This window comes from Tiliqua scincoides, chromosome 3 (assembly GCF_035046505.1).
Source record: "Tiliqua scincoides isolate rTilSci1 chromosome 3, rTilSci1.hap2, whole genome shotgun sequence".
NCBI lineage: Eukaryota > Metazoa > Chordata > Lepidosauria > Squamata > Scincidae > Tiliqua > Tiliqua scincoides.
In genome coordinates, this window is record NC_089823.1 from 119,353,107 (window position 1) to 119,369,104 (window position 15,998).

A 15,998-nucleotide genomic window follows, 5' to 3' on the forward strand; every position below is an offset into this window, starting at 1 on the left:
AGTTGGGTAGAGGTACAAAACTCAGTTGTGGCAGTTGCCTGACTACAGACTATCAGCCCAATCCTGAGCTGCCCAGGGTGCACAGCTTTGGCGGCACCAGAAATGGCTGCCACCAGATTATGCGTGCCTTGGGCTACCGTAGGCGGCACCTTGGGAGAAGGGGACATTCATCCCCTTCTCCGGGTAAGGAAAGTAGCCCTGCAATGAGGCTACTCAAGTTACCACTGACCAAAAGGTCGGCAGTAGGGTAAAGGCGTTCGTGTAGGGCGCCAAGCGCCACACAAATGCACAGGATCCAGTGGAACAGAGCTCCACCGGACCCGCCTCCTTCCCTTACCTCGACATGCCTCCCACCCACCCTCTCCCTGCCTCCTGCCTCCCCGTCACGCCTCCTCCCTGCCCGCTCTTCACCCTCCGTCTGCCTCCTGGGAACGCCTCCTCCCCACCCCCTCCCCGTCCCTGCTTACCATGCTGCAGCTCGGCAGTCCATGTGACTGTGAGTGGTGGAGAACAGGCACCTGCCCAGCGCTAGCCTGTTCTAGCACTGCGCTAGCATGGGTGCTGGCCTGGCAGTAAACCTCGCAAACATGCCTTATGGAATGTCTGCAACAGTGCACGCCAGCGGGAAGCCAGCACGCTGAGGTCAGGATTGGGCTCTAAAGGCCCAATCCTATCTAACTTTCCAGTGCTGATGCAGCTGCAATGCAACCCTGAGGTAAGGGAACTAACATTTCCTTACCTTGAGGAGGCCTCCGTGATTGTCCCCCAACTGCAGGTGCAGCATATACTCCATTAGCATGTCTCCTTTCACACTCTGAGCACCTCAAGTTTAAGTACAATGTTTTCAATGAAGAACTTTGGTCTCAGCACTAATACGTGATACTTATTGTTCCATCCTATGAGCCTTAACTGGGTAATATAAAGATAAAAATTTTTTTAACAATTTAAAATGAATTAAACTATCTTCATCTCATTTTATTCTTCCTTACTTCTGGGCACTACAAGCCATTTTTTCAAAGTGCCTTAACAACGCTTCCAAAAGAACATAAGAACAGCCCCACTGGATCAGGCCATAGGCCCATCTAGTCCAGCTTCCTGTATCTCACAGCGGCCCACCAAATGCATAGTCTCTACTTTGTTGAGTCTCCAGTAGTCTAATCACAGAGAATATCTCTCTATGCATCTTTTCAGTCTTGACATTTTCTAAAGATCAGAGGTTCTCAAACTGTGGGTCGTGACCCACCAAGTGGGTCGCAAAAGGATTTCAGGTGGGTCCCCAGAAGCTGGCTGCCATCTTGGAAAAAGGCAAAAGACCCGGGCGGCGCTATTTTGAAAGAGGGCAAAGCCTGGGCGCTGCCATTTTAGGCTTTCTACAGGCACAGGGTAAGAGAAATAGTGACTTGCACAGGCGCAGATTAGCAGCGTGCAGTTTTTCCTGTGCTGCTGCCTGGTCCATTCCTAGGAGAGGTTACCTACAGCAGCGGTGGCAGCGTCCACCCTTCCCCCAGTACACTTTCCAATCCCATCCACACTTTCCTGGGAGTAAGCCCCATTGACTCTAATTCTGAGTAGACCTGATCAGGCTGGCAGGCGAGAGGGAGCCTGCAGCGGAGAGGAGGGAGGGAGAGGGGTGGGCTGGGGGGCTCCGAGGATGATCACCACCAGCAGCAGCAGCAGGAGAGAGGCACCTGCTAATGGAGGCACCTGCTAATGGAGCAGGGGCGCACCCCTCCAGCATCCTCGCCTGCCTGTGCCTGCCGCCGCCCGTGGAGCCCATGGGAGGCGAGAGGAAGCCTGGAGTGGCACCCTGGAGCGGAGCCTGCGGGCGGCAGTGGCAGCATTCACACCTCCCACTGGCACCTCTCCCTGCTTGGGGAAAGGTGTGGACGCCGACGCCGCCTTCCACGGGGTCCACTCCAGGGTGCCCCTCCAGTCTCCTTCTCGCCTGCCTGTGTCAGGGAAAGGTGCGGACGCTGCCACTGCTGCCTTCTTCCACGCACCTATCCCTGGCACAGGCAGGCGAGAAGGAGGCTGGAGGGGCACCCTGGAGTGGATCCTGTGGAAGGTGGTGGCGGCAGCGTCCGCACCTTTCCCTGACCAGGGAGAGGTGTGAACGCTGCCGCCGCCGCCGCCGCCTCCCGTGGGCTCCGCTCCAGGGTGCCACTCCAGGCTTCCTCTCGCCTCCCATGGGCTCCATGGGGGGCGGCAGGCACAGGCAGGTGAGGAGGCTCGGGGGACGCTCCCCTGCTCCATTAGCAGGTGCCAGGGTGCCTCTCGCCTGCTGCTGCTGGTGGTGATAGTCTTCGCAGCCCCCAGCCCACCGCTGTCCCTCCCTCCTCTGCCAAGTCGACCCCACTGCAGCACCGCCCCCCACATGGCAGGTTTGCTCCCCTGCCCTCTCCTTCCTCTCTTCAGCCCTCTTTTCAGCTTGGAGCTGCTGAGGTAAGCCTGGGATGGGAATGGGTGACGCCCCCTCCCCCGGGTGCTTGTAACTTGCTAGCCAGGCAGTCATGGAGGCCACCTCACCCTGGCAAAGGTGAAGGAGAGCACTGTCACCATTACCATCTTGCCACCTCTCACAGCCACAACAAGTGAGCGCTCCCTTCCAATGAAGCTACCCCACTGTTTGGCTTCTTTTCGCAGCTGGGAGGGGAACAGTGGGGCAAGCCTACCTTCTTCCTTCAGTAGTGAGGGGGATGCTCCACCACTCCCTGACATTTCTCTGATGCACACCATTAGAAGTAGTCAAACAGATATGATGCATCTCTCCAAGTGCCTTGGCCTTCTCTGCTGCACTGAGAATATGTCTGAGAAGCTGCAGACAGGGAGTTGGACTAGATGACCTTTTACGTAGCTTCCAGTTCCATCATTCTGGTGATCTTTGGGGTCAGAGCATGTGGCTGAGAGCATTTTAATGATCTTCTCCAGGGTTGTATGTGAAATGGGGGTTGGTCTAGATGACCTTTTCCATGATTTTGGTGATCTTCAGGGTTGTACGTGAAATGGGCTGAAAGTAAGTACTGAGCATATGTCACAAATATTTTGTTTCCATATGTTTTTGCTTGATAGCAATGGTAGCAGGGGAGGAGAATTGTAAGAAGCTTCTGAGCTGGAATATTTTCTCTTGTCATTTCCAGTTTGAGTTCCTAGGTAAGAACAGTGATGTCACTTCCTGCTTGATGACGTCACTTCTGGTTCTGGCATCACAGTGATGTCACTTCCGGCTTGATGATGTCACTTCCGGCCATGACATCACTTCCAGGTTGATGACATCACTTTTGGTGGGTCCCAGACAGATTGTCATTCTCAGAAGTGGGCTGAAAAGGGTGAGAACCACTGCTATAGATAGTAAACTTAAGATGTTACTTTTATTTCTTCTCATGTAAGAACTTTTTGAGAGTTCAGAGCACTTCACATATGTTATCTCAGTAATCCTTACAATCAGCTCTGTAAGGTTAGCCAGCATTAATGCCCTGCTATCACAGATGGGATGGTGAAGCCGAAAGAATAGTGGTTTGCCTGAAGCCGCCTAGGAAGCATACCTGAGGTGAGATTTGTTGTGAGGCATTTCTCAACCCATGCCCTTAACCATGCCATTACATTTATGCCTTGCCATTTGTTTTTTTAAAAAGCATGTGTCCAAAAGAGATAGAAAGTTACTGAGCCACCAACCAACCACCCAGCATATGATAAGAAATGACCTCCCTGAGATCTGGTGTGCCAATATTCATATGGGGCAGAATGTCTGAAGCATTTCCAGTCTCAAATAACTGTACTATGTGAAAGGGTTGTGGGGGAGAGGCCTTGCTCCTCCCAAGTCTGGCTTTAGAAACTGCAGGGCCCATCTAGAAACATTTTTGGAGGCCTCAAGTTCACAGCCAAGTTCTATAGGCTGCTGGTTGGCAACCTTCAGTCTTGAAAGACTATGGTATAAGCCTACAGCACCCAGTATTCCCAGGCGGTCTCCCATCCAAGTACTAACCAGGCCTGACCCTGCTTAGCTTCCGAGATCAGACAAGATCGGGCATGGACCTTAGAGATATAAAAATTTTTTTATAGATTTTAAATCTGTGTGGTAGAATGGAAAGCAATCAAATTGTGTGCTTAAAAAGTGCACGTGAGTTAATAGAGCAAATAGATCTAAGCACATTTTAATATAAAATTACATACCTATACGCCTACAAGTAAACAAGCTATGTATTGTTATGTGTACTTGACAAAACTAGAGTAGATTCCCCTAGCGCAGGCCCCCTCAAGCTCAGGGCCCAATTGGGAGCAGCTGGTCCAATTGGCTTAAAGCTGGCCCTGGCTCCTTCTTGTGTGCTGCTTGGTTGGTGAGACAACATCAACTGAACCAACTCACTACAGTTCACCCTTCATATAAGCTCTCTATTTCCTTTAGCAAGCCCTGGGTACAAGTCACAGTTAACTTGGAGAAGTGCTGGGTTGAGGAGGAAGTGGGATTGTGTGTGCTGGCTGTGCTACCAGCCATTTGTTCACTTGAATGCCAGCACAGATTTTGCTTGTATAGAACTGAGAACAATCAGAAACTTCTGACTATTTTTTTTAGTGTCGTTCAGCACATGTACTCAAAATGCTGTCTGGGTACACATGGGACATGAAATCAGTAACAAAATTGGGATCATGCATTTAAATGATTTTGAAAGTCAAATATGTGAAATAAGTTGCTGTTCTCATACCATTCGTATTGACACTGTGTAGAAAGAATCAGCTGAAGCTTACCTGTTAATTGTGTTTGTGCTCTTTCTTCGCCCCTTATGGTGTCAAATTTGTTGCTTTAATAACCTTTATAAATAGTGAGCTTGTCTTCAAATAAGTCTGAAATCCTTGGCATTAGTGCTTTCTGGGAGTTTCTCTCGCATACACACACACTCACACGTACACATTCTTAATGAAATTGATCTGAAATGCTAGAATATATCCAAAGCATTGATACAATTTACTCTGCATATCCTTTAATCTTGCTCATATTACTGGGGGGTGGGCGGGCTTTAATTTCCATTTATTCTTAAAAAACCTATATAATAGTGAAACTACAGCATAGCAGAGAATGATGACCCAATCCTAATTGGGCCTTACAGTGCCACAACTAGCATTCCAGTAGCATAAGATCCTTTATGGCTCTTGCAAATCACAACACACCATTCAGCGTGGCCTGGCCACCACCGCAAGCAGTGAACAGCTGAGTCCGTGCACCGGCAGCACATCTTCCAGTACCAGAAAGTCAGTGGGGGGGGGGGGGAGGCAGGCAGGCAGGCATGGAAGGGAAGGAATGGGGCAGAGATCAGGGCACTGAGGAGGGTGGATTAAGGCTAGGAAGGGGTCAGCATTGGCAGCAGTGGTGCCACCGATATCCTATACCCCTTTCCAACATCAATCTGGGAATACTCGAATTTGCACCAATTTTCTGGGTATGCTCGAATTTGCACCAACTGTATTACTGGCACAGATCTGAATAGACCAATTCAGGCAGTGGAGACTTACGTGGAGTAGACCTCCACAACCTGGACTTCTCCAAGTGATATGTTGGATGCCCATTGGCACTGCTACTGCACCACTGCACTATAGGATTGTTACATAGTAAAATAGGTTTTGGCTATAAGGGCATTTTATTTATTTATTCAAGTACATCAAGTCTCGTGTGAATATTTAATATATTCTGGTACTGCAAATATTACATAAACACAAGGGTTGTAATATGGTAACACCTGGTCTAGATTAGTCTGCTACTAAATAATTTTTGAAGTTAATTTTTTTTGAAAGATTAACTACAAAACAGTCATTCCCTGAAGGACATATCTGAAATTCCCTGAAGCTCATATCCTAAATCCATACTTCATGTGTTGCCATGTTGTGTAACAGCTTGCTAGTCCAAATAACTAACACTCTGCAAACTTTAAAACCCAACAAAGTTGTGAGATTCTGTACTCTAATAAGATGGACTAAGTTTATACCAGTAAGTCTTATGTTAAATCTAGAAATGTGGAATATTATTAAGTATATTTGTACACTGCTTTTCGACCAGAAAAAAAGTTCATAAAGTGACTTACAGAGAAAATGAAAACTAAATGGTTCTTTGACTCAAAGAACTCACAATATAAAAAGATGCAGAAGAAACACCAGAAACAACTTATGGCCCTCAGTCACATCTCTTGGTAGCCATCACATTGTAACTTTTTCCACTCTACCAGAAGCCACCAAAAGTGTAAAAGTAGGAAAAATTCATTACATGAAGGCCCTGAAGCACAGGGCAACTGCTTCGAAGCAGTATGACTGGAGACAGTGAGAAATTTGCTGTGGGAATGCCATGGAGACTTGCACATCTAAACCAGGGGTGTCCAAACTTTTTGGCAGGAGGGCCACATCATCTCTCTGACACTGTCAGGAGCCAGGAAAAAAAGAGTTAATTTACATTTCAAATTTGAATGAATTTACATAAATGAATACATTAGACATGGAACTTATATGAATGAATGAAGGTCTTGCAATAGCTCAAGGCCTAGGAAAGGCCTTGCACAAAGCAAGCCGGCCTTTCCTTTGCTGCCACTGCTGCATCACAGACGTGAAACAGCAAGCAGTGGAGGGAGCCCTTGCTCCACAGTTCACATGAGAGATTGAACAGTTGGCTGTCACAGAGAGAGCAGTTGCGTCGGGCCAGCACGGGCTCCAGCAAGTCTCCGGAGGGCCAGAGCTCATTGGAGACTGCGAGCTCTCAGAGGGCCGGATTGGGAGTCCTTAAGGGCCACAAGTGGCCCCAGGGCCAGGGTTTGGGCACCCCTGATCTAAATTATAGAGGTACTGATGGAAGATAAAGTAGTATTGGTTCACACTCAGCACACACTAGCAACCCTCTACCCCACTGGTTCCGAACCTGTAGTCTGTGGACCACAGATGATCTGCAAGATCGTGAGAAGGGGTCCGTGGGGGTCTCAGGAAAAATAGGAGTAAAAGATAGCTTATGATCATTTGCTGTATCTCACTGAATGAGCACTCCCCCACAGACCACCAGAGAGGGTGGAGCACAGACCACCCGCAGCCACAGCTGGCAACTAAAGCAGGAACCCACAAATAACTCTATAAGTAATAAACCTAATATATCTTTAATAAATCTTCTAATTATTACAAATTTAATTGTATTTTTTGTGTGGGTGGTGGGTGGAAGGGAGTGGGTTGCATGTGGTCCGTGATGATGCCAAGTTTTGCTTTAATGGTTTATGGGCTCCTGAAGGTTGGGAACCACTGCTGTACACAAAGGAAGAAAAACATATTATGCCTATTAAACAGATATTAATATCAATATTATTTTCAATATTAGTTACACCTGAAGAGGTTAAAGTGCTTCCCTTGATGGCCTGCTTGCCTTCTTTCTTGGTTTGTGAGAAATATGTATATATAATATACATATTAATAATATTAAAAGAGAGTGAAAATAGACAAAAGAAGAGCACTAATCAGCATGTCCTGTGCTCTTCTTTGTAGTCCCAGCGCCGTGTTACGTTTCACCTCCCTGATGGCTCCCAGGAAAGCTGCAGTGACAGTGGTCTAGGAGATCATGAGCCTGTGGGTAGTGGAACCCTGATCTCACACCCTCTCCCTCTGGTTCAGCCACAGGACGAATTCTACGACCAGGCCTCCCCGGACAAGAGGACCGAAGCTGATGGCAACTCTGATCCCAACTCTGGTGAGTTGCATTATCAAGCCCTTATCACCCAATCCCTGTCCGTGATGTAGTGGTTAGTTTGTGTTTGTTTTTCTTTTTCTTTTCTTTTAGCTAGGGAGATAGACTTGTCTTCCTCCTTGTGTAAAAAATACTCCCATATATTTAGCAGCGTGTGACATGGCATGAAATATCAGGTGTCATATCAGCTGAAATACCAGCAAGACAGGCAGACATATAGAAAAGGCAGGAGGAAAATATCATTACTTTGTCAGTGGTGTAGCACATTTATCCACATTGTATTCAAAGTTAAACATTTTATGCAGTGTAATTACTAAAGCTACTTTCACAAGTGATAATAAGAATGAAGTTTTTCCATAAGATTTCTTTTTTCAGAGCATGAAATTGGCTCATGTGATGCTAAATATGGACTTCTTTAAAAATGCAGATAGTTCCCCTGACTGTGTTTTAAAACTCTACTCATATGTGAGAGGTATACAAAATTTAAGTAATTGAAGGACAATTGCACAATGATAGTATACTGTAGGTATTTGACGTATAGCACAGAAGGAAAACTTTAGAAAATCCAAAAGTGTTTCTGGGCATATCCAGCTCTCACTGTGATTTCCAGATTTCCTTCTTTCAGCATTAGGAACTGCTTTTAAATATTCTGTCGGAGTTTCTGGAGTAGCTTGTTGGCTGAAGTGAGGAGAATGGGACTCTGGTTGGAAGGAGGTTCTGTTGTTCATGTAGAAGTTCCTCCGATAGTGCTATGGATCCAATCTCTATAAATTGGGCTATTGGGTTCAAATGTTCTGATGGACACAGAGGTCCTGTACAGGTAAGGTCTTTGATACAAGCAAGCATATATCAACTGGATGTGTGATGTACCTATGGGAAATTAAAATGAATAGAGTAAATATCAATTTAAAGCATACTTAGTGAATAAGGCTCAATCCTACCTGCTCTGGCGGTTGTTGCAGCACCTTTTCCACTGGTGCTGACTGCCACAAAGCAGGCCTTTAAAGAAGATTTAAGTTACTAAAAGCAATCTTTTGGTGGTGTTATCTGTGTATGGAATTACCATTGGCCATTTACTATTGGCATAGAGTTGACTATTATCTTGAACTCTGTGAGAATTCAGGGAAGTATTAAAGTTCTAAGCAAGCAATTGTCTCCCCATTTATGGTACTCATTTCTCAGAGAAACTGCAAGTGCTTCTGTAAGGATATCAGATGTACCATGTAAAAGAATTAGAACATGTAATATTAATCACAAATTATGGTTTTTTTGCTAATGTAGACTCGGCTAAGAGACTAATCTGAGCAGGCAGTTGCTTCTGAATCATATAAGATTAGATATAACTTAGGGAGTGAGAACTTTATATGTTCCAGGTTTGGTATCTTAGTACACATCCTGAAATGTGAGATGAAGTACTAGAGAAAATAGAAAAGTATGACGACAAATGGGTTTTGGACACTTGTTCTGTCATATAGATTCTGCAACCTTTGCTATCCCCACTGTTTTTCCAATCTGCCTTGCAACTACCTGGAAATTAATATTGTGTCTGTTTGCATGGATTGTAAGACTCGCATATACTGAATCAGTACATCCATCCAAAATGTCTCAGTAAATCCCTGTGACACCAAACGCCAAGCTCTTAGTGTAAGGTTAACAAATATGTAATGAACTGTACTGACTTGGATGGAAATGTCAGCAGCAAGAAAGTGGAAGTCAATAAGCTGAAACAAATTTGAAACTGGGATGAATTCTGGAAAGCTGAATATTCATTTCTGAAATTTCTAATCACTACTTACATTGAGGGCAGGTGCTCTTGAGGCAGGGCCTCCAAAAAAGCACTGGACAGTGTTTATGGACATGCAAAAGAGAGTGAAGTTTTTAAGGCTAAAGTGCTGTGTTACAATCACTGAAATGGCTGCAGACATTCCTTTCTGGGCAGCTGGGTCTCAGTAAGGTTTCTCCATATTATAATTAGGTTGCAAATGCTGACTGAAGCTACTCCTGGCAATTGTTGCCCCCAGCATGATGTAATTTTGGATATTTCTGGAGGCCCTGTTAAAATCTCGCATATTGCTTTCAGTAGTCACCTCAGATTGATGCTTTTTCTTGGAGAATCCAGACCAATCATGTAGGGTTAGCAATCCTGGTTTCAATGAACCAAACAATATTGGCAAAAACAGAACTGCTTGTTTATGTGAACTGATCCTTACAGTTCCTTATGTAAACTTTGTTCTTTTAAATGTGTGTTAAATTTGAAAGCCAAATACATTGTACCATTGCTTCTGTTGTGTGTCTGCATTAAGTTGTAAGATACTAAAGTTTAGCTAATGGGTCCTTGAATCTGACATAGTGGGTTCTAGTCCATGAACATTTGTGTCTTTTGGGGATCTAATACTCTAGTCCAGTGGATCTCAAACTTTTTAGCACCAGCCCAATTTTTAGAATGACAATCTGTCAGGACCCACTGGAAGTGATGTCATGACCAGAAGTGACATAATCAGGCAGGAACATTTTTAAGTCTCATACCATGGTAGCAACCAAGTCTTTAAAATATATTAAAAAATAAAATAATTGTATTATATTATGTTTAAAATAAAATATTGAAATGAATGGGGACACACCTCAAATTGGCCCATGACCCACTTAGTGGGTCCCAATCCAGAAATTCTGCTCTAGTCTATTATTTTTACTGTAGCAGAGTAACTGCCCAATCCTCAGATGCCCAGGGTGTGTGGCTGCAGCGGCGCCAAGAACAGCTGTTGCCGCATCCTGCACGTCTCAGCCTGCCGCGGGTGGTGCCTCGGGAGAAGGAGACTTTTGTCCCCTTCCCCCAGGTAAGGGTAGCAGCCCTGCAATGGGACTACTCACTTTACCGCCAACCAAAAGGTTGGTGGTAAAGTAAAGGCGTTTGTGCAGGGTGCCGAGCCACCTCCTGCCTCCCCGCTCCCTCCCCCTGCATGCCTCCTGCCCGCCCTCTCTCTGCCCTCCCCACGCCTCCCCCCTCCCTGCCCCTGCTTACCATGCCGTGGCTCGGTGGTCCGTGAGACTGGCCAGCACTGGGCTAGCATGGGGTTGGCCTTATGGCATGTTTGCGCCAGTGCGCTCTGGTGGAAAGCTGGAGTGCCAAGCTCAGGATTTGTCTCCAATGTAGCTGCCTCTCTGGAATAGGGTCCATTGGACAGAGACAGCTTTCCACCCTTTCTTTGGTTTCTACTACACTCTAAACATTAGCAATGATCATCACCATATAATTTGATTTATTTTTTGGTATGTGTCAAAATATTTTGAAATGAGAGACTTTTGGTGCAAATGTGTCCAAATGCCACCTTTCATTTTTATGTTTGTCTCTTGGATGTTCATGTTTTTGTTAAGATTTGTTTGTTATAGAGAATTTCTTTTCAGCTTGTCTGCCTTACAAACAAGCACTCTGTACATTTTTGTGGCAAAAGCTTCTGGGTTCCTATGTACCTGCATAGATGTGTTTTAAATTGAGATGAAAAGAGTGTTTTCATTTCCGAAGCAAAGAATAGAAACAGTCTTTTAAAGAAAAAAAATCTAATGTAATATCGTATAGTTGCAAACATTAAATGTGCAGCCAAACTACCCTGGCTGTCTGCCTTTTAAATGCCCATTTTGATGCAACCTCACTTTCAAGTATTGTGTTGATGATGTTCTTCTTGATTTGCGTATTTTGCCCCATAGCGAGAACAATTTGGGTAGTTTGTTTTCAGGTTCATGAAAAAAAAATTTTGGTATGTGGTTTGCTAGCTGGTGCTTCCTGACATTGGTGTTTTGTTGCTAAAATTAAGTTTAACACTCAGGTTTTAGAAGCCTACTGTGTTCTAGAATGAGTTGAATGCTCTCCATGCTTAATGAACCAGCACACCAGAGATGCATTGTTATATTTTTCCAAGTGTTGCTAGCCGACAAAGAAACAAGAGAGTTATACAATTACCCTGGCCTAATGAAAAGTATACACAGTGACAGAAAATTTATCCAGCTAATCTTAAAGCCAACAGTCATTCACACTGGGAGAGAGAGAGAGAGTGAGAGAGATTTTCATCATTAGGTTTATTATCCACACTCGTGTCTGTTATCCTGCTTATTAAGATATGGTTCATACTTATCTCTGTTTCTGGAGTAGTTACAAATGACTCCATCTTTTTTTAACATTCATGACTAATTACTTGGCTTGGTATTTACATCGAACATACCTGTATTTAATCCTAATGTTACTGATGCTCTGATAACTATGATGAGATTGTAGCTTGTACGCTTAATGATGGAAGCCTCAACCTTCCACCTACACCTAACATCATGTGTGATGTGGGTGTTCCCACAGTGGCCTGGCCTATATGCAGATTGGCCTAATTTGTGTGATCTCCTTTTACTAAGGGAGCAGAGATTGTATTATTTAGGCAATCACATGTGCAACCCACTGCATTGCCTTAACAGGAGAGAGCCAGAATGGTGTTGTGGTTTGGGAGTTGGACTTAGACCTGGAAGATCCAGGTTCAAATCCCTGCACAGTCAGCTTTCTGGGTGACCTTGGGCCAGTTACTTCCTCTCAGTTTCACTTGCCTCACAGAGTTGTTGTGAAGATAAAAGAAGGGAAGGAACTACAGTTGTGTGCCGCTTAACGACAGGGATCGGAACTGCGATCCCCATTGCCAAGCACGATTTGATTCAATCCAGTCCCTCTGCAGGGAAGGGGATACTCCGCTCCCTCCCCTTCTCTCTGGAGGGTCATCTGAGCTTCCCAGAGGCAGCATGCATCTGCTTGCTGCCTCTGCAGATCTCAGACTGAGGGAAATCACATTCTTGCATGCATTCTGGTTTCACAGAGGAAACTGGAAATCACGCAAGAGACGCGATATCCCTCAGTCTGAGCCTTGCAGAGGCAGCATGCAGATGTGTGCTGCCTCTGGGAGGCTCAGACAACCCTCCAGAGGGGGACCAGAGCTCCCCTCGCTTTTGGAGGGTTGGGGTGTGCGCTCCTGACAACCATGTGACCACACATGGTCATCGGTTATGTAATCCCGGCATAAGCTGGAATGTCGCAAAGTGGTGCACACCTGTATATACATCACACTGAGCTCCTTGGTTGTATGAAGCTGGTTGCTTGGTATTGGAGTCCGTATCATCCTTTATTACAATGCGAGGAAGAGATTGACCAAAATGATTAGTGCCTGTTTTGAGTACAGAAGTTCTGGGAAAACAGTTCATCTTGAACACTGGCATTCATTGATGCTACAATATGAAGCTGGTAGTAAGGTTGCTTGGTATCAGAGTCCAGAGGGGCAGGAGGTCTGGTCTAGAGGGTAGAGCCTCCATTTGCCTGAAGATAACATCCGCAGGTCGCCAGTTCGAGGCCACCGGCACTGTGAACGGCGAGACCTTGAAGCAGCTGACAAGCCGAGCCAAGTTATGCCGAGTTATTCCACCTGCTCTTTGGCCGCTGTCAGCTTCTGTGGGAGGAAAATGGAGGCCAGAATGTGATACCAGATCATAAAAGATCCATCTGAAATGTTGTGGTTCTTGAAAGACAGAACCTTCTTAAATTGTAAAAATCCCTATTGGGATTTAGTATAGCCTGCCTATGTAAACCACCTTGAATTAAAGTCTGAGGAGAAATCTGACGACCATGAAAGGCGGTATATAAATACCTGTATTTACTACTACTACTACTACTACTACTACTACTACTACTACTATTATTATTATTATTATTATTATTATTATTATTATTATTATTATATTGTCCTTTATTATAATGTGAGAACATACCATAACGAGGAATGGAAAGAAAAATAAAGAAGGAAAAAGAGAGGAGCATAATGTGCCTAATAAAAGGCGGGGAGGCCCATCCGTAACAGTCCAGTCCAGACACAGGCCTATCACTTTGTCTAGGGTTTCTGAATATTTGTTGCCAGAGAGTCCATGGCTGAGATGTGGTTTGAACTAGGAATGTCCTGCTTCCAGCTCATCATTTTTAAAATCACTTTGCCCATCAGCACGGCTTCTTTTGTGAACTGTCTTTAAGAGTGTCTTCAGACATGTGGAGCTGCTGTTTAGTGCTTTGTTACTTTGAAGCTACAATCCTGCCTGCTTATCTGTAAGTAAGCCTCATTGAACACAATGTGACTTATTTATGAGTAAACAAGTATCGCACTGTATATATGTTATAGAATTGTGTTTTTGGGTCCCTTTGGGGAGAAAGGCGAGATACAAATGTAGTAAGTAAGCAAATAGAAAGAAATTTGCACATGGACTTGTTTGTGATGATGGAAGCACTTTTCATACTAAGAGCTGTTTCAGCTTTGGAAGAGCACACATAAACCCAGTGGCTAGGAGGGCTTCAGCTTTTGGAGGGCCCTGAGATTTACTCAAGCACTCCCCCTATATTTTGTAAGCTGCATGCTCATGCCATCTCCTCTCACAAGTGCCCTGAGGACAGGCAGTGAAAGGGCAACAGTCCTACACTCTGTCCACACTCCTCCACATTCCTTCACCGAGCTCCATTAGCAGCTTCCAGTCACCCATCCAACAATGTGAGACCAAAGCTGTTCCTGCTTAGCTGCTTAGCTTAGGTAAGGTAACAGTTCAATCTCCAGACCATACTCCCTGCCCTCCAGACCACACCTTCTGGTTCCAGGTTATGGCTCACAAAAGGACTTGTGTCTGCTGCTGCCACCTGCTTCCCACTTTCTCCTGGTAAGCCTCCATATTGGACCCTGGCTGACTTGCCAGGCGATAGTGGGGATTAGTAACAGCAGGATTATAAAATGGTGCTGGGGAAAAAATAGGATGATCTGTAGCCGCTACTGCTACCCACTGTATCCTAGTAAGCAAGTCAGATGTCCAAGGCCCAATGGAGAAGCTTCCCAGGAGACAGTGGGATCACACACCAGCAGTAGCCTATTATCTCTCATTCTCTGACAATTCTTAAACAATTATTAGATGTCCCAGCCCCAGCTAGAGGTGGGTCACAGGACACCTGGTAATTGTGAAATGGCACTGGAAGAAGAAGGACTTACTGCCTGGGGGTGGCAAGCAGATCTTCATAGCCTCAGGCAGGGCCTAGGAGAGGTGGGTAAAGGGGCTAATTTGTACCTGGGCCCAGAGTCTGAAAGGGGGCCCAGGAACCAAAGGAGGGGGCCCAGAAAGTTCCTGGGGTCCTAGATTTTCCAATCTCACCCAAACATGCTGCTTGTGCATGATGCTGGGGGCTCAACCACAGGCATGAAGTGGCAACTGCTGCTGCAAGCTAAAAAAAATGGGTCCAGGAATGCATCCATGACCCTTCTTAACACGGTGTCAAAGCTGGGAGGAAACTGGCCTGCTACAGTAGCTCTTTGGCTTGTGAATCCAATAACCACGAAGAAGTGTATAGGAGCTAGGGGACTCAGCTGCGGGGCTACAGCTGCTGCAGAAGTTCATTTTGGTGCACACAGGACATTGTTTTAGCGTGAGCCTAACTACGATGATGCTATTTTTATGCAATTGATTTTCTGTATTTCAAAGGATTTAGAGAGACTTAGGTGTGTGTTTGGTTTCCCATATTACTTTATCTAGCTGCCAATGCCACATGGGTAGACCTGGGCTCTGTATCAAGATGTCAGTTAGACTGGGTTCCAAAGACTATTCTGGGTGTCAGCACCATCCCCCTGTCCTATTTTGCCCCAATTCCGCTTGCTCCCATTGCCCTCTCCCCTTTGGGAAGAGGCCCAAAAGAAACTTTGTACCCCCTGATAAAATTACTCTCAGAGGCCTTTGTGTGAGAGGCCTCTCAGAGGCCTCCCGTTTCAGGGATGGCCTTTGTGTGATCATGGGCCCCTGGCTGTTTTTCTAGCTATGAAGCAACTCCTGCCCTCCTTCCAAAGATGTATTCTTATTGAAGTTCTTCAGTTTAACTGAGTAACAGAACAGATTTCAGAGATGTTTTTTCTGATAATATTGCCATTAAACTCCTAAAAGGGATAATGTTCAGAAACGTTTGATTAATTTCATGCATTGCCTCTCCCTATCTCAAATTTGCATGCCCCAAATTGCATTAAATATTAACCGCCTTAGCAAATGTGATGACACCCCATGATTAATTGCTTACCAACAACACAACTTTATTGCATCTGTTCTACATTGTGGCTTCACATTGTGTTTATGAGCTAACATGCAGAAGACAGTTACTCTGTTTTACTGCCAAAGGGTATTATAGATATAAATATATGCATTTACTTTGATTAAGGATATTCTTTTTACATTTGTATCATAAGGAAGTCTGCCAGTTAGTGGTGTTTGT

At 45.2% G+C, this 15,998-nt stretch overlaps 1 protein-coding gene across 1 annotated transcript in view; it reads left to right on the forward strand.

Annotated features, from left to right (window-relative positions):
* The window catches only part of PCDH9 (protocadherin 9), a 963,386-nt gene that overhangs the window by 631,910 nt on the left and 315,478 nt on the right, over positions 1 to 15,998 (forward strand). The window contains exon 3 of the mRNA XM_066620738.1: positions 7,501 to 7,702. Within this exon, the coding sequence (XP_066476835.1) occupies positions 7,501 to 7,702 (202 nt within the window). The remainder of the gene's footprint in view (positions 1 to 7,500; positions 7,703 to 15,998) is intronic.